Source organism: Leptodactylus fuscus, chromosome 1 (assembly GCF_031893055.1).
Source record: "Leptodactylus fuscus isolate aLepFus1 chromosome 1, aLepFus1.hap2, whole genome shotgun sequence".
NCBI lineage: Eukaryota > Metazoa > Chordata > Amphibia > Anura > Leptodactylidae > Leptodactylus > Leptodactylus fuscus.
Window position 1 is genome coordinate 234,815,189 of NC_134265.1, and position 20,176 is coordinate 234,835,364.

A 20,176-nucleotide genomic window follows, 5' to 3' on the forward strand; every position below is an offset into this window, starting at 1 on the left:
AAGCTGTACACCTAGAATTAACAGTAAAATATATAACTCATCTGGTACCCCAAGGACTCAGATAAAGTTTGTTGAAAATGTCAAAAGAAGAATTCCGCAAATACAAAGAAAGACAATTGAAAAGACCATTTTCCATAGCTCATTCAGAAGAAAAATGATCAGAAGTTCATTATTATGTCTCTGTCAAAGTGGTCTCCACATATTTCAGGTTTCAAAGGCACCAGTGTAGTGTTATCTCAGGATGAATGCTTTATAAAAGGTAAAGAAAATTCTACCCTACAATACTTAAAAGCAAACAATGAACTCTTTCATGTGTACATTAATGTTCTCCTTAAGAACCTGATAGCAGTTTGTCTGCACTTTCTATCTAAGGTATAATCAGTACATAATTACTGGCTGAATCATAAGGAATAATGCCATCTAGTTGTCTTTTCCTTTAGCTTTAGCTTTCCCGATTCAACCATTAAGGTCACTTTCCAGCTGTCACAGTCTGGATGATGTTTCCCATTGTTCTTGGTATATGTAAGAGATTGTTACTATGTGTGTCAGGACCTGTCCTGGTTCCACCTGCAGAACACCACAACCCTTCATCAGTTCCAGGATCAAAGTGAGCGGCATTCAAGAGAACATCAAACATGCTTCCAAAAAAAGGCTGATAACTAAGCCTTCCTGTAGAAGTGAAGAGTGCGCTGTATCCTCCCCACCCACACATTCCCACACACACTCATGGAGCCGCTTAATACCCAAATATTTAAAGAATGTTACTACGAGGGGTCCCACCACAAGGGGATTATTAAGTCTGGGTTTTATGACTATCCCTGTTTCAACAAAAACATATAGTTTAGAATAATGCAATAAGCATTTCAAATTCACAGATAAAAAATACCGTAATTGTGGTTTCAGATCTGTGAATACTCTCGTCACTGGTCTTCTTCCTAAGCTTACAAAATCTATCAATCTCAATAAAATGTACACAATATTATCTTATTCAGGAGTTATTTCCAAATTGTGGCCTACAGCTGTTGCAAAACACTGCTGCTGCCAGAGCATACTAAGAGCTTGGTGTGTCAGGTGTATATTGCTCCCCAAAACTACAACAACCAAAATTTCTCTCAGTGGCGCTTTCAGCAGTCAAGACAGAAAAAAAAACAAAAAAAAACCTCTCAAAACATGTAACAGTTAAATAGGAAACAATTGCTGGATGAGGACATTTCCCCACTGGTGATGGAGTTTGTGTGTCCCATCATAGCACAGCGGTATGCAATTTATTTGCTGAAAATGTGAAAATGACTTCTGAGGGTTTGTGAAAATTAGTTTCAGAACTTGTAAGCTTGAAAGTTCAGTATTTTCATGTAAGGACTATTGATGAGACAGCCTGCATTGCCACTTATATGTATGATTTCTCAAGTGTGGGGGTGTGTGAATGGGGCTGAATATGGAACAGGAAGATACTTAGTGAATTGCTGATAAACTACAGATTTGTTTACAAAATAGCAATATAAGTGGAAAATAATAGTGAGAATCATGTAAATAGATCAGGCTTGAGTATAACATATATTTACTAACAACCAGTTAAACTGGTTATTTCACCAAAAATTATTTTGCTGTCTCCATAGGATACAGGATAATACTGACTGGTGTTTTTTTTCCCCTATAAATTCAGTCTGCCTGTAACCAGGCTGAATGTAGGCGTATCTGTGCAGATAAGGACGCATCCACAGTCCTATTCACTTCAATGGGACCACTGGAGAAAGCAGAGAGCTGTAACTTCAGCTATGTCCTACAGTTTTAGAGGCATCAGATCATACTAGATGCCGGGCAGGGCACTGAACATCTCTGAGCAGAAAGTCTTTCATGCCTGGGAAGTTTCTCTAGGGTTTTTTTCAGACATGGTAGTTTTAGCTTAGCTTTAATGAGACAATTTACTTCCATATGCTTTTAGGGTATAGGCATAAAAGGGGTTTTCATGCTTACGAAGCTTCCTTGAGCCAGAGTGGAGAAGGAAGTACCAGAAGCTTCTGCCCTGGGGAACACTATGTATTACATAGATAACCATGTACTTGAAACTAATATATGGCTGACTGCAACTTCCTTTTGTGATAAGAGTTTTAAGTAAGTTGGTGATGCTAGACCCAGGTGGTGAGTCTATCACAACCATCAACCCCTTTAAAAGTAACGTACACATTGTGTGCGTGCATGGTAACAAATGGAGATGAGACTCAATTACATCATATTAAAACATAAAAAAACTGTGTGTCACGGGGTCATTAGGGATTTGGTACACTAAACTATGCAGCATAAGGTCATGCTGTTATTCTAGGTCCCTAAACGTAGTGTTCCATTTAAGCTACACTTATGTTATTGCGCTAATTATGTTTTGAACTCACAAACATGAACACCATAAAAAAAAAAAAAGAAAAAAAAAAGAATAGTACACAGTAATGAAATAGGCAAGAGTTCAGAATTTCACTTTATTCTAAGGTCCGGTCTACATTCAAGAAGTTCACTTGGGGACCCCCCAAACGGAAACCCATACACATAGAAAAGCAGTTACCTTGGAAAACACACGGATCCCATAAACTATTATGGGGTCCGTGTGGTTTCCGTTCAGTTTCTGCATGAAATATGAAGAGAGAAAAGTGCTGCTTGCAGGACTTCTCTCTCCGCATGTTTTGTATGGAAACCGAGCGAAAACCACACGAACCCCATTATAGTCTATGGGGTCAGTATTGTTTCCTTAGGTAACCGCTTTTTAAAGCATATAGGTGTCCGTTTGGGGGGGTCCCCAAACGGGCTCCCCGATTGGAAACCCGAACGCAGATATGAATGGGGCCTTACAGTGGTGTTAAAAATATAGCAGACTAACGTTATTAACCTGATAAAACAATGTTTTTGGTATAAGTGATATTTCCACATAGTAAATAATTTGCTTGTAAGAGTAGTAGAAACCTCCCCCAAAGCTAACAATATGGACAATGCTGCTGAATCGTAAATTGAAAGGGTCTCATCCAAAATAACAGGAGTGAGGGGTTAAATTGATGAAGTAATTCATTCTGTCTAATAACAGAACTCTAAGCAGAAGGGTGGCAATTGTTGGTTATAGTGCATTTCCTTCTGAAATACTGGGGAACATGGCTCTTTCCAGACATTGTTCAAATGAAAAATCTACTTTGATAAAAAGAAGTTTATTGGAAATCATATAGAGAAGTGCAGCAAATTCTAGGCTGCTCAGCTACAATAATCTCAAATTCCCTGAAGTGGCAACCAAAAGTTCCATTGAAAAAAAGAGAGACATAATAAAAGGTTCAAATTTGCCAAAGACACTCTGGCCCAAAGACAAAAGGCACATTTTGTGGAGTGATGAAAAATTGTTCTTATTGGTTCTAGTGGCCACAGACAGTATACCAGATAACACAAGATCACTGAATTAAAGCCACAGTACACTGTTAAGACAGTAAAGAATGGTGGCTTATATTGTGGTGATGGGCCTATTTATCGCATACGATGATCAGGGATCAGTTTGAATTTGTCAGAATACTTGAGGAGATCATTATGCCCTATGCTGAAGAAGAAATGCCCTAAAAATATGTGTTTCCACATGACAGTGACACAAAAAACACCACCAACGGAAATACTGCCATCTCTAAAACCGTTGTGTTTTTGGAAATCGCAGCTGGTGGTTTCCCTATAGGTATAATTGAAGCAGAAAGTCTGCAAAGGAAAACTCTATGGACTTTCTGTGAAAAGCGCTGCGGGAAGAATCGCCATAATGCTATAATGGAATGGTAAGAGATAATATTTCTTCTGCTATGGTTTATAATTTGAGAAACATTACTAAAGAGCTGTCTCCATATAGTAATAGGCTCTGTTCACAATGACCTCATGGCTTTCCTCCTTACAGAAGCTGACATATACGGATGCCCTTTAGGCTTCTATTGTTTATATGCTTGTTATAGTGAGTAGAATAGCAAAGCATGCAACAGCGTTCTGACCTTCAAAGAGCAACTTAAATCTGATAAACTAAAACTGTGAACAGAAGCTCGCACTGCAAAGACATATATGCACATCATCACAAAAATATCGCCTTCTAATCTTTTTTTTTTTTTTTTGCATTTTGTTATGTGTGAAGCCTGCGAAGGCTCTGATCAGGCTGGCATATGGCTTCCATTTGTACACAATCCATAGCACATAGGATAGATCAATTAAAGGAATTGTATATGATCAATTCAAAACTCACTGCGGGCTCAGCCGCCCCATTTACCACGGTATCAATTCTTTTTTATTATTCTATACCAGGGGTCTTCAAACTTTTTAAACAGTGGGCCGGAGGCAGAGCAGGTGGCACAGACATCGGGAGCGGTGCCCTCCAATGGGTAAAGTGAAGTGCGCTCCATGGCCTGGCTCGAGCTCCCCAGGAGCTTCATTATAAATGCACGCCTGCCGGCATTGTCGGTGGGGCCAGACAGAAGTGCTTGGCGGGCCGCATGTGGCCCATGGGCCGCAGTTTGAGGACCCCTGTTCTATACCAACCCACGCCACCTCCAGCAAGTTTTGAATTTATTCCATAAAGATATTTAATATTCCAATTGCTCTGTACGGGTCTGTTGATTTTGCTGTTGTATTTATCACATTGGAGTCTGTGTGAAATAGCTTACTGCCCGCTTTTCATTGTTCCCAATGTAAAATTATTCCCGTTGAACTACAGTGTGATCTCTCATATCGTATATGTTATAAGGTGTGTTTCACTTTGAAGACCACAAAAATACTCCAGTAAAGAAGTGGTTAATAACCATAACTAAAGGGTGAACAGGCCCAGCATAGTCAGATGCCCATATTAATAAATTATCGATAACTATTTGCAGCATGTGTATAAAGAGAAACTTCGTAGCAAAGAATACCTAAACATATGTTCAGCCCTAGGGATCTATATGAAAAGAAAATAGGCCACTAAGAAAAGAAGAGTGCTGCTATAAAGATAGTTACGCTTAAAATAAAGTAACAAAATCCCATTGGTCATACTTGCAGTACAGTAATCCTGGTTTAGGATGTTCAGCATTCTACAACAAATCTTTCTTGACCACAAGCCTTTACCAGCTGTGCAGCACTGAAGTCATGAGACTGAAATATAGGAAATGTCATTTCACCATATCAACAACATAGCACCAATATTCCAAACTCAGAATCATTCAAATATATGTTTCTTCTGAATCGCACCCTTCCTATTTGCAAGCTTTGAGAAAACCACCCACAACAGAAATGGATCAATACACAAGTTCCATTACAAATACAAATATGAACAGCTGCTATATAAAAGTAATTATTTAGAAGAGATGTATGCATACATTCATAAAGAAACTGTAGCTTTGACATAATGTTATAATAAAAATCAATCTTTTTCACAGTAGAGACTCCATGATTTTTTGACTTTATAATGTGTATTCATAAAATATATTGAAAAAGTAAACTTCAGTGTGAAGACAGCTTTGCAAAATAATTGCATCTAATTCCAATGTGAATTAGAAGATGGCGGAACCATTGTACAAAACAAGCCCTCTGTCTACCTATTTCCCCATAGATAGTAAGTTCTTGTGAGCAGAGCTCTCAGTCCTGTTGCTTGATAGATTAAATTGTTGTTAATTTTGTCACATTGCATATAAATTGAAGACAAATATTACTGTGTGCCCAAGTACCCTGTGATATGTAAAGTGCTGTGGAATGTGTTGGCGTTATATAAATACAATTATTATTATTTTTATATTGGAGAACCTCCATTTATGCTATACTTTTTTCGGGCTCTGGTACCTTGGATTGCTTTGTTTCAGCGGACAAGGATCTTTTTCCTGCTGCACATGTAGCCTAACCACAGCCAGGCTGAATGTGGGCATGACTGGTGGTGGATGCTGCTCCCATTTACTTAACAGCTGAGGTTTTCTGTGGTGCTTCTATTGATATAAATGAGAGCAACCCCTTTAAGATGCAGTTTGCTACCTGCTAAGAGTATCAGATTTTTCATATATGGAAGTGTCCCTCCCAGTAATACATGCTGGAATTGAGTTTTGTGCATGACTATAATGGACCCTTCGTTAGTTCTCATGTATAAGCATAGCTTCTTTTCTGGATGGATTTTCTTTTCTACAATACATGAGGGATCTCTTCTCATGTTTGATGTTAAGAATTAACCCCTTAGCTAAACCCTGTCCCCCACCTAACTTCTAATTTACTTGAATTAAAAAAAAATCTATAATTTCCCATATTCCTTGAGCCCGCCTCAGGGACTTTTTCTGATAATCTGGTGACATTCCGTTTCACCGCTTCCGAAAAAGAACATCACTATTACTCTTCCACCCCACCCCCATCAATACTTACCAAGCCTTCCTGTGTCTGGGAATGGCTTCTCTTCTCTTCCTGTCTGCTAGTAGTGGGTGGAACAGGTTAGTTAGAGAGACAGGGGAGGGGCTAGTAATGGGCGGGATCACTCAGGTACAGAGACAGGGAGGGGCTAGTAATGGGCGGGACCACTAGGTTAGGGAGTCAGGGGACAGTGGGAGATGATCGTAATGGGCAGGATTACTAGGCTAGTGAGACAGGGCGGGGGGAGTGAGAAAGGAGGTGGGGGGCAGAGTGAGAGTGTTATGACCCGGTCTCAGCAGTCTCGGCCTGTTAGGTTCAGGCGCAGAGTGTCCGGACGGCATTCAGCGCGTGAATCACCTGATGCACGGCAGGGGAATGTTCACACCAGACATGCTGTTTCTGCTCTGGCACTCGGGCGTGGATCACGTGGTGAGTTGCCTGGTGGATCAGTGCCTGGTGTGTCTTGGCCTCTGAAGGGATTAAGTTCTCTGCAGTGCTGACTACTTGACAGGCCCTGGGCGAGGCCTTCTCTTCACTATATAAGGCTGTTGCACATGCTATCTGATGCCGGTCTTAAACGTCTGTTCCTGTTCTCCAGTAATGGTCTGTTGTCTGAAGCTGCTACCATCTGCATTCCGGCCCATCCACTTTCTTGCTCCTGTTCACACAGGACTGGTTCGTTAAGTATTGAGCTCCTATCCAGACATAGTGTTCCGGGCGCAGCGAGCCCTAGGTATTTTTTCTGTTTGGAGGTTTGGAATTTTTTTGGTAGGGGTTTTTTATAGTGTGTGATACTCAGTTCTGTTTTTTCCTATCCCTTGCTTGGTTCAGTTATTCTGTGTTTCACGTTTATTTTCTCCCTATGCTTTGCGTTACTCATGTTCACCGTTAGTCCAAGTCTGGACATCCGTGGGGGACTTGTTCTGTATCTGCCTCTCCTTCGTAAACGTGAAGCTAGACAGGGGCTCTATTTCCCTTTGTAGGTTAGTTACTTCTCCGGCTGTGCTCGTGCCCCTTCAGGCAAGTTAGTCGGGCCCACGGCTACTTCTAGTTGTGCGAGGCAGGGTGTAGGAGTATCCACACTAGAAGTCCAAACTGCTCATACTTATTATTGTTTTCTTTTATATATATATATATATATATATATATATATATATATATATATATATATATATATATGTTTTTCCTGTACTACACTGAGAAGTTATCAGTCCGGGGCCAGTCCGTGGTCAGGGATCCCCAGACCATAACAGAGAGGGAACTAGTGTAGAAGCTACACAGGAAGCCAATACCCCATAAACAAATGCAGAGGTTTCCAGCAGCTGCCAGAGACACCCAGAAATCACTCCAAACACCACTAAAGGTATATGGGTGTACTTATTAATCAATTACTAGCACTGAACCCAGCCTTTAAACTTCATCATAATATTGAAACATCCAAATCTTATTCAACAGTGACTGTAAGGCTAAGTTCACACGTGAATTATGTATGGCGTAATTTGGTCCGGGAAAAAAACGCTTCCTAATTAGGAAGGGGTTTTTGGACCTTGAGACATTTTTGAAGCTCTTTCTGGAGCGGTTTTTGGTAAAAAAAACCACTTCGTAAAATGCCAGGCAGTTTTCCCCTCCTGGAAAGTGAATGCACCGTAAAAAAATGTGTCAAAAACCGTGATTAATTTTTTGGCAAAAAAACGCAATGCGGTTTCTGCCTCTCATTTACTTCTCTTGCCTTCCTGAGGTGGAATCCGCCTCAAGAAAGGTCATGTCGCTAGCGGTCTCCATAGACCAGCATTGTGAGGGGGCGGATTATGACGTGGATTCTATAATGTCTGCAAAGTATGTGAGAAAGAGAGAAAGTTTGTGGGATATATGCTGGGACTTCTAACTATAAAGAACAAGGTAAGTTTCAGGCAGCAGTGAAAAGTTACCTTTAAGAGATCATGTCACTATGGAAACTAGTTTGCTTAAGTGTCACATCTCAGATAAAAGAGATCCAATCTTTGAATCATGCTCTACCTTTGTCTTTATGTCAAGGGACAGATGCCCAGGAGAAATATGGAACAAAGTATTTGTTTAAAGGAATTAGAAACTGTGTGAGCTGCCAGAAGCTCCAATTATATAACCAGATGTCTTATTTTATCGAATAAATTCTGTGGAGAGGAATATTTGCATAATTTTCCCTAAATGTGAAGACATCACTTTCTCTGAACAACTCCCCAATGACCATTTGAATTATATTAGTATTTGCTTTCTTTGCTGTTTAAATTTTGTTTTGCGCTTATTTTTTCTCCTTTTGTTGCAAATGACACAATAACAGCAAATCTGTATTGATTAATGGTGAAGCTGCTGGCATATAGAGGCATATGATGAGAGAAAGGCAGGAGAAGAAAGAACAAGCGCACATGTCTAACAGGAGAAGTTGGGTTTTAAATGGAATCCAGTAATTTCTCTCCAAGAAGCGGCAGGTTGGAAAGATTGCATCTTCAAAATAACTAAATAAAGTAAGCTGGACTACATAGGGCAGAACCACTAGCACATAACAGCTGTGATGAGCTATATTTTCAAGATAGTATCAGAGGACCTGGGCTACCCCCAGCCCTGCATGATATTCACATCACTCCTTAAAAACTATGTAACAATGTATTGGCATTTTTTTTTTAATATTTAAAAGCAGATATGAAAATATCAATTTTTTAAAAACTTTTTATTTTTAGACGTTAGATTTTTTTTTTTTTTATTTATTTTCGGGACAGGATACTGGGTGTTGCCATGATGCCCGAGTTTTTCTGGTGTGTTAAAGGGGTTGTCCAGGCAAAAATGTACAACATGTTTTTTTTTAAATGAGCGGGGGGTGTGGGTGTGTGTGTGTGTGGGGGGGGGGGCATGGGGGACACGCGCCATTCCACGGTGCTCCAGTGCAGTCTGGTCTTCTCAGTTAAGTTTTGATTTATGGTGTCGATGATGTGCCTATATTCAGAAAATTGTTGTCGTCGATGGTTCGCCTGCTCTAATGTTTAGGCAGTTCTCAAGCTGTCCTGCTGCTGAACTTGTTCCTCGCACAATGCCTGTGATTGTTATGGCATCTCAGCAGCTGGCTGGGACACCAAATAATGAGTATGTTGTTGGCGCCGATGAGCTGCCTGATCTGGCATTTCAGCAGCTCTCAAGCTTGTTACTCGCACTGTGCCTGTGATTGTTCCGACATCTCAGCAGCTCACTGGGACGCCATATATAATGAATGTGTTGTTGGCATCGATGATCCACCTGCTTCGGCATTTCGGCTGCTCTAAGAGCTGCTTGACGCCTAGCTTGCTCAATCCTTCTCAGTTCCATTTTAGAAATTTGCGACAAATTAGATTTTCTTTTTACCTGCAATTTTAAAATTGGCAACCTGCTCATTTGGATTAAAGGGGTTTTCCCATCCAGTGTGTCAGCAGTGGAGCAGATCAGATAATATGCATATACTTGTTCTTAATGGACTCAGGGTTATCTATGTGTTTACATAGAGAGATAACAGATCAAGCTTTATCAGCAAAGTGCAATCAGCTGATAGTTCTGGCAGAAACAGCAGTTTAATATAGTATATGAACATTAATTCATAACAATGGTGAAGCCATGTTATTTACCTATGTGTTAAATGAGGCTACAAACTATCTATATGCCAAATTTCAGCCGTGGAATCTGCCTGAAGACAGGGCAGCTCGCTTCTTGCCGCTCATGGAATAAAGAGTGTTAGCGGTCTACAGAGACCACTATTGTGAGGGGGCAGATTATGACGAGGATTCAGAGCCAAAATCCGCCCCCTCTTGCCCTGTGTGAACGGGGCCTTACTGTAGATGTGAGAGATACAGTAAAATCTGCAACACACTGCGGGGCTTCAGCCTTGCATGGCGCATCACTGCAAGCATATTTTAAAGACATATATGTCTGAGTACAGCCTGTATTAGAAGTTTACACATATATCACAGTTGGGTATAGTTTACATTTAACATATTTTAGATTTTTTTCCTGGCCAGGACCAGTGAACTGTATTTCTGTAGCACAGAAACCCATGTGCTAAGAGCCATGCTCAAATATATTGGTACTAAAGGTGGTCACTATGGTTGAATAGTTGAAATGCTGTGTTAGAAAAGAAAAGGTATTTGCCCTACATGCCCATACATAGGCAAGCACTCCTACTAATGAAATGTAAGGAAGGTGGAATTTTCCACTACGGTTTTACGATGAGTTACAAATACCAGCACAGGCACACGGCTGATACTATTCCTTTAGGCAAGCTGGAAGTGCTCAACTAAGCTTTGTGTCTGCATCCAACAACTTCTGATCTTTCTAGTAATATAGTCTACAGGCACTCTAGCATGTTATCTTTTTACAGGGTTTCATCATACATCAATCTGAAAATTAGGTGGCATAGGTCTCAAATACATTGCTCTCTGCCCAGAAGTGGAAAGTTCATGTCTTAGGCCAGGATGCAGAGTCTTGTAGAACCACAATCACAGCAGGAAATAAGTGCAAGACATACATTACATTTTATAGATTTACCTTATTTTGCTTCATAGACTGTATATGCAACTATATGCTGTGTTACTAAAGACTTTTAACTGTTGCTCCTCATAAAATGTGTATGTTCCTCGGATGTGAAAGGGGGTGGGCTAAAATGTCCCTCAATTGTTAACAATGACCCCTTTCCAGATATGTATTTAAACTGGACTACAATTGTTCTAGTAAAATGGTCATGTTAAAAGTTACCATCTTTTTGGATTATTAACTGCACTTTTTATTCTTCCTACTTTGCTATACTCTTTTGGTGCCTTAACAATCCAACAATCAGCATATACAGTTATGGCTGTATATTTAAGTATATAAGTATTTTGCCCAGAAAATTATGGCAATTACACATTGTGTTATACACATGTTCATTTCCTTTGTGTGTACTGGAACAACTCAACAAAACAGAGTAAAAAGGCAAGATGGGCATAATTTCACACAAAACTCCAAAAATTGGGGCTGCTTCGCTGCCTCTGGCACTGTCTGTAAGGCATCATAAAATCTGAAGATTACCAAAGGATTTTGGGTCGTGATGTAAACCCAGGGCACAGATGTGAAGGAGCGCTATGTGGTTTCTGGAGTGCAGATTTAGATGTTTGTTTTTGGGGCGCCATGTCATGTTTGCAAAGCCTCTAAGGTACCAATAAAGTGAAATCCCCTACAGAGTGACCCCATTTTGAAAACTGCACCCCTCAGAGAATTTACCAAGGGGCTTAGTGAGCATTAGTTTTCCCAAACATGAATTCACAGCATATGCAGAGTATAATGGGTATACAAAAATACCTATTATTTTCCCATAGCTCCTATGATACTTAATGACTACATTGTATTAACTCTTTCTTGATGGATTTAAAGGTATGTCCCGGTTTCAACTCATCAGATGAGTTGAATACATAGGCGCGTAAAGCAGGAGCTGTCACAACTCAGCTCCTGTTTTAACGCTGCGATCTGACTTCTGCATGTGTAGGCGTAATGTGATGACGTCACGCAAATCGCGCCTACAACTCTGTAAGTGAGACTGCAGAGAGAGCTGCAGGGGAGCGTGGAAAAGGTGAGTATCAGTGTTGTTTTGTGTTAAACATTGATGGGGGACATAATGAGGGGGGCCCATGAAATTAGAGGTAGATGAAGGGAGGAGGGGGGAGAATGACATGAAACTAGGGCAGAGATGGAGGGGGGGGGACATTAAACTGGGGGCAGAGATGGAGGGGGGGACATGAAACTGGGGGCAGAGATGGAGGGGGGAGATGGAACTGGGGCAGATGGAGGGGGACATGAACCTGGGGCAGTTGAAGAGGATATATGAAACTGGGGGAGAGATTTTGTCCCTCTTTCTGTTCTTTAAAAGAAGAGGTATGCAATTAAACCTACGGAAATGTGGACAGTTTTCCTATAGGTATAATAGAAACAAAAAGTCTGCAGAGGAAAACTTTACATACTTTCTGTGAAAAGCGCCAAGCGAAAAACTGCAATGTGTTTCCACTGCAACTTTTCCCGCAGTGCTTTTTCTCTGCAGCCTGCTACCTAGGGCCTTAGCCTAAGACGCCTGTTTACTTGAGCCTATTGAAATCTTCACAATGTAGGCCTTCACAGAGTCTACAGCCAATAAGCTATGTCCCCTCAGAGAGAGACTGTAAGAATCAAGTTGTATGTGTCTTGATTTAGAGATAAAAACAAAATATATGCACGACTTTATACAGTTAAAATACTGTACTTTATATCAACTGGCAAAAGGCTTAAATTCTGTGAACTGTATAGTCAAGAAAGGTGCAAAAGATATAAAATATTAATCAGGTTCAGCTGTCATTTCCCAGGACTGTAATGTGAAAATTTAAAAGGCCTCAAATGTGGTTTTCACATAGAATTATTAATGAGGTTATCTACAGCAACCTTTTATCATTCCCCAGGAATGGGCAAATATTATCCACATTTCTGAGCAGTATTCAGAATCATTCACTTTTAGGTAGGAATGTGTAAGAACACTACATACATCATTATAATAATGTACATCATTAATATTCTTAGATTTTATCTGCTGTATAAAAAACAGATAATTAGTAACTTTTACTTTTTAACTTTGAATACATTTTGCCAATAATGAAGAATCACTGGAATCCATCCAAAATATCCAGGTAGAAAATATCTAGGTTTCTGATCACGAACATCATAGAAAGCTCTAAGCTAATAAGTAGTAATAAAAGGCAACAAAGTAAAAAAATAAAAAAGTATTTTCAGAAGCAGAAATTACAAATAATCCTTTGTCAATCTTGTCCATATAACACAAACTAGATCCAATATATTAATATGAAACTATTCATGTTTCATTAGTAAAGTCTTAAAATTGTTTTAATATGCCTTAAAATTTACTATCTCTGCCTAACTGGGTATTGACAAGAAATTTTAATTTTAAACTGACGAAAAATGTAGAATTTCTAATACATATAAATAGAAATAACTTATTAGATTGACACCTAGAATGCAGGACTGTAGACCTGGTAGTCCAAACTACCAACTCTGGTTCACACTCCACAGTCCTGCTAGAAAGGAAAATGGCATCTTAAAGTGAACCTGTCAGGTGATTTATCAGTGATCAGCATATAATAGAAAGAACGTGAAACTCAGCTCTTTGATATATTACAGTCCATGATTTGGAGTAGGATTTTGAAATAAAAGTATGGTAAATCCTGACTAGACTCATTAGAGAGACAATAAGAGTACAGGCGTTTCCTGGCGTTTTCTGATCAGGTTTTTGCCAAAAATGCTTCAGGTTTTTGACCAAAAAACCGAGAGCAGGAAAAACCGGCTCACATTGACTTGCATTGAAGCCGTGAGCCGGAGAATGCTCACGGGCTTCAAAAAGAATGGACATCTTGCTTCTTTTTTGCCGCTAGCGGAAAAAAACGCTAGCGGAAAAGACTCAGAAGAATTTTGTATTTTTTGAATGGAAAGGCGTTTTTTGGTTCAAGGTTTGGAGGCGGATTTCTGCCAAAACCCTGACCAAAAAACTCTGTGTGAATTTACCCTTCACTGTCTGTCCTAGGAGTCCTATGATGATTTACTCATAGAGCTCACCTTCTCTTCTTCTATCATAAAGAACCTGACAGGTTTGCTTCAAGCTACAGTGTGAAAAAGCACTTACTGTTTATGAAATATTACATTTTTCAACAAGTTTTAGGTCATACTTCTTTACTTATACATGTCCTGCACAGATGTCCAGCTAGTCAGTGAGCTAAGAATGGTTCATTGATATCAAAGGTTCGCTTAAAGTGAGCACAAGAAAGCAAACAGTGCATGCAATGAAAACTCCCAATTTATTTAATTTTTTTTAATAAATAATGTCTGATTGTAACAAACACAACCATAAAATCCACTTTTTCTCTGCAAAAGTACCAAAATGATTTCAGTTCAGCTCGTCTCAACTTGGCTTGGGTCGTATAACTACCATGCTTACCAATGTAGAAAGTATCTGCTTCATCGCTGTGATAGTTAAATCAGCTGAATAGCATTTAGATAGGTGAACTTTAGTAACACTTTGGCTCACTTGGTACCAAACCTTATGCTAAGGCCCCACGGGCCTTGGATAAAGCGCTGCGGGAAGAACCGCTGCGTGATCGCATTGCGGTTTTTTCCGCAGCGCTTTAAAAAGAAAGTTCACAGAGTTTTCCTCCACAGACTTTCTCTTCCCGTGTCCGCGCTGCAATATCTTCCGCAAAGTGGGCATGGGATTCGCATGAATCCCACCCCCTTTGCTTGCACTGTAAAACCACTGCGTTTACGTCCCATGGGGCCCTGGCCTAAAGGAGGTACTAAAAAAGTATCAGATACCAGGTACTTTGTGTTAGTTTTTCACAGAGGAAAAAATTACAAAAGTGGTCCAAAGTGAACAGAGACGATCCAGTCTTATGCAGTAGAAAAAGGGCTATGATGTAGTCAGTTAACAGAAAAATTAACTTACCGCAAACAAGGAACCTCGAAAGATACAGGCACCTGTAAGGTACAAAAACAGAACAATTAGTACAGTTTTGTGGGGTTTTACATAAACAAAATCGAACACTAAATATAAAAGTTATTTCTCATTTCTAACTGTGACGTTTTTCTACTAGAAAGGCCGGTACTGAGAGAGAGCCTGGAATTAATAATTGGTCCATTTGTAAGGAACAGCACCTTTGACTACAGAATTGACTACAGTTATAACTACATCCAGGTACATTGTATGCTTCCCCCAACAGTAATAACATAGCCTAGAATTAACCCCTTCCCGCTGCAAACATTGTTTCGATGTTCAATATGAATTTTTGACAGAGTATTTTGATCACTACATGTTTGCGGGAGAAATTGTAATTGGTAGTTCCTATTCCATACAATGTACTAAAAAGCTGGAAATAAATTCAGACTGGGGTATAACTGGAGAAAAACTATGCTTGTGCAACTTTCTTACGGGCTTTGTTTTTATGGTGATCACTGCGCAGCCAAAATGACATGCCAACTTTATTCTATGGACCAGTACAAATCCAGGGATACCAAATTCGTATAGTTTTTTGTTTGTTTGTTTTAACACTTAGAAGAAAATCCAAAATTTTGAAAAATGTAATAAAATAACACATTTCCTCTCCTTTTTTGTTTACATGTTCTGAGATATTAAAAGAAAAACGGAAAAATAAAAAAACTACATAAAAAGAAAAATATTATAGCCATCAAAACTGCATTTAAAAAAAAAAAACAAAACCTGAGAATATATCTGGTCATGAACCCAAAAAGTCCTGAAATGGTTAAGTAAATTACTGTTGGTCAAAAAATTAATATTTGCATCAGTGTCAGGACTTAAAAGGGGTTGCCTCACAACAACAACCCCCTCCCTATGCCCAGGCCCAGTTAGGCCATATGGTCTTCCCAGTAGGGATAGTCCCTCTTACCTTTATTAAATAACCCCTACATTATAAACAGCTTCCACTGTTTTATATAAAACAAAGTTTCACCACAGCCACCGCAATCATTGATTTTATATATATTCATTCAGGTGCACGAATCTGCCCTCCGGGTCGGGCAATAGAATAGTATTCACAAGAGAAAAAGAGATCCAGCACCAAAATTTGTTTTTGTTGAATTTAAAACATGTATTTTAATTATTAATTTCTAAAAAACATTGCGTTAACACCAAAGTGCTTAGAGAATATATAAAAAATAAATTGTATAATTCATACCAGTCCACGAAGACAAAAAAACATCAGACAAGACCTACATCAAACATGGCTGCCGCTGACGCGTTTCGAGGTAGTGTTACCTCTTAGAACATGACTACTGCAAGGTGAATGTCAGAAAATGCCTTCTTTTTAATACAATCCTGTATCCTGCAATACTACATATTTGCACCCATAAGTCAAATACGTAAAATAAAAATTGCTTCCATATAATGGAATAGGTCATCCTACTAATATGTGTGTTTGGATGTTTGTGAGTTTGGATGTTTGTTCCTCAATCACGCTAAAACGCCTGGACGGATTTGCGTGCAATTTTCCACAAACATAGTTTTCCCTTAGGATTGAGTCACAGGCTACTTTTGGTGCCACTAAACAACATGGCTTCCTAGCAGGAGACTCACAAAAGCAGGACTCCTAGCCCCAGCTATAGACTCACACACACTGCCTGGCATTTCCTGCCTCAACCTGCCTGCACACTCCTTACTGTCACCTCAGGAGTAGCCCTCACTCTACTCACTCACATTTACATATAGCTTTCCAATATATAACACATCACATTGTCTGTATCACTACATACACAATACAACACATCACATTGTCTGTATCACTACATACACAATACAACACATCACATTGTCTGTATCACTACATACACAATACAACACATCACATTGTCTGTATCACTACATACACAATACAACACATCACATTGTCTGTATCACTACATACACAATACAACACATCACGTTGTCTGTATCACTACATACACAATACAACACATCACGTTGTCTTTATCACTACATACACAATACAACACATCACGTTGTCTGTATCACTACATACACAATACAACACATCACGTTGTCTGTATCACGACATACACAATACAACACATCACGTTGTCTGTATCACTACATACACAATACAACACATCACGTTGTCTGTATCACTACATACACAATACAACACATCACATTGTCTGTATCACGACATACACAATACAACACATCACATTGTCTGTATCACGACATACACAATACAACACATCACATTGTCTGTATCACGACATACACAATACAACACATCACATTGTCTGTATCACGACATACACAATACAACACATCACATTGTCTGTATCACTACATACACAATACAACACATCACATTGTCTGTATCACTACATACACAATACAACACATCACATTGTCTGTATCACGACATACACAATACAACACATCACATTGTCTGTATCACTACATACACAATACAACACATCACATTGTCTGTATCACTACATACACAATACAACACATCACATTGTCTGTATCACGACATACACAATACAACACATCACATTGTCTGTATCACTACATACACAATACAACACATCACATTGTCTGTGTCACGACATACACAATACAACACATCACATTGTCTGTATCACTACATACACAATATAACACATCACATTTGCTAGCCCACCAAACTTTTTAAAGCACTTTTACAGTTTCACACGTCTGTGTCCGCCCAATTCTCAAATCACCGCAGATGAAGTCATCAATATTTTTAGCCCAGAAATATCACTTTAACTACACTGAGTTGGTAACACTTTAAAACAATGGCCAGTACTTGGACGAAGAACTCAGCCCACCTAACTTACTTCTTCTGCTATGACACATTCTTGATAACACATAAGCCTGCAGTAGATGTTTTCCATATTTCTCCTTTGTTATGTCCCCCCAGACAGCCAGGTACAGACCACAATCAATGGGTCATTTAGAACTTGCACTGACAGCATTTATCTGGATTTAAAACGTATTTATTTTAAAGATTGCTTTCAGTTAGCCAAGTAAGTATTTGATCTCAGTTGTCACTTTAAAAAATGTGGAGTCACTGCCATGAATCAAAGAGAAAAATGCCAACAAAAACATTAAATTCAAGGTACAGCAATCTTGGTGCTCAATTATTGAAAATGTATCACAGGCTAAAGTTGACCATAGAAACAACAGATTTAAGCCACTGTCCCCTACTATCATCACTGTGGGACAGTATGCTGCTGGAGTGCAGGGACTCCTAGCACTATTATTTTATGCTGAGTCCCTTTCCTTGCACAGTGTTCAGACCTGGAAATCTGGAACTCACACAGTTTCGTGGGTGAAACTCGCTCGAGTGAATCTAAGCTAAGGTTCCATGCATGCAAAAGTGTTCTTTTTCAACGGGCTAGCCATGTTCTTAACAGCTAGCACACTGACCCGTAATATTCTATGGTCCTATAGACACGACCTTGTATTATGATGGTCCATGTATGGGGATTTGAGCAAAACTCAAGACAGTTCCTGTTCACTTTGCCACCTGGGCACAGTATGAAATCTATAGAGCACATACATGTGCCTTAGTCAATATAATCATATCAGTGTAAAAATGCAGCAGATTTATCACAATGGCTAATGCTTGATGATAAAACTTTTTCAGCTTAGGGTGGGTTCACACCGGCACCCGGTCTCCGCTTTCGGGTTTTCATCTTCTGCCCGAGAAACTGGACAGGAGACGGCAACCCCGCAGTCAGTTTTCAAACTCATTCACTTGAAATAGTTTTTTTTTTAAACCAGACACAAAGTCCTGCTGACACACGTAAACATGTGTCAAAGCGAGGCGCTTCAAAACAGATCCCATTGACTTTCCATCGCCATATTCTGATACCCATAATTTTTTACATTTCCGTCTTCAGAACTGTGTAATCTAATTTTCTGTCAGGATGCTACAGTTTCTATTTGTATCATTAGCGGAAACATAACTTTTTTTTTATTACATTTTGGGAAGGAGACGTGAAGGGTGACCAAAAATGTTGACTTGGGCATTGGGATTCATTAGTATTGGTGATACTCCATTTCCAGAATTGGGAAAATGGAACGTCACAGGAAAAAAACGGAATATGTGCCAGGGACGATCACATGACCGCCCCTGCGATCTAGGTAAATATAGCTTTTTAGTACAGTAAGTAATTTAGAATGTAGTCCATGTAGAAACTTACTTTCCTCTAAATGTACAGAATGCATCTGGGTTACAGTTCTGAATTTGAATAGATTAGATGAGGGAGCTTTTACAGATTTATACATGGTTATTAGTAGAGATGAGCGAACAGTGAAATATTCAATATTTGTTTCAAATAGCCCCTCAATATTCGACTATTCAAACGAATATTGAATCCCATTATAGTCTATGGGAAAAAAAAGTTTGTTTCAGGGGAAACCCAAATTGGACTCAGGAGGGTCACCAAGTCCACTATGACACAGTCCAGGCAGATGTCTGATTACTGTGCTGTGACTATAACGAGTAGCACCTGTGTGCTCATCACATGACCATGGACCGTAAATCACATGACCATGGTCAGAGTTTTATCTACTAGAAGTAACAGAATGAATGACAGCAAGCAGAGATCTAGAAAACAGTGAGGAATTGATACAGAAAATATAATGGAAAATTGTATATCTTTTTATTGTACATTTGTTTGTCAATATTGGTCTGAAAGTGGCCAACCCCTTTAAGGCTCTTCTGGCTCACATCGAATAATGTTTGGAAAACAAAACCATCAGTAGAACAAAAGATCCATAAATGTACCGAATCATAATTGTACTGAAAAGTTACGATCAGGTTAGTTACTGAAATGCAAAAGCTTTAGAGAACATTATGCTTATTGAATTTTCCTTTCAACTTTGTACTGCACCAATAATGGATGTGAAACATAGACTTACCAAGCAAAAGACCAATAAACAATACAGTAGTTGTATTTGGCAGATGAAGAAAGAAAACAGAATATACTGGCATCCCTTTGATTAACCTAATTTTTTAAATAGGTTTTTAGCATTCTCACGTCTTACCTCATTGTCTGCTGTGCTTCATAAGGAGACTGCCAATATATGAAACCACATTAAAAGAAAACCATACATTTATGAGCATGTACAGTTTCATGTAGTATTACACCCTTTATGATTGTTTCCTTCATTAAATTCTGTTGCGGCACTATATTAGGCAATACTGATGGAGAGAATTTGTCATGTGCAGTATTTTTTAAGTCAGTT

At 39.2% G+C, this 20,176-nt stretch overlaps 1 protein-coding gene across 2 annotated transcripts in view; it reads right to left on the reverse strand.

Moving 5' to 3' along the window:
- The window catches only part of FRAS1 (Fraser extracellular matrix complex subunit 1), a 368,631-nt gene that overhangs the window by 327,015 nt on the left and 21,440 nt on the right, over nucleotides 1–20,176 (reverse strand). For both annotated transcript variants that reach the window (XM_075284507.1, XM_075284497.1), the window contains exon 2: nucleotides 14,855–14,886. In XM_075284507.1, the coding sequence (XP_075140608.1) occupies nucleotides 14,855–14,886 (32 nt within the window). The remainder of the gene's footprint in view (nucleotides 1–14,854; nucleotides 14,887–20,176) is intronic.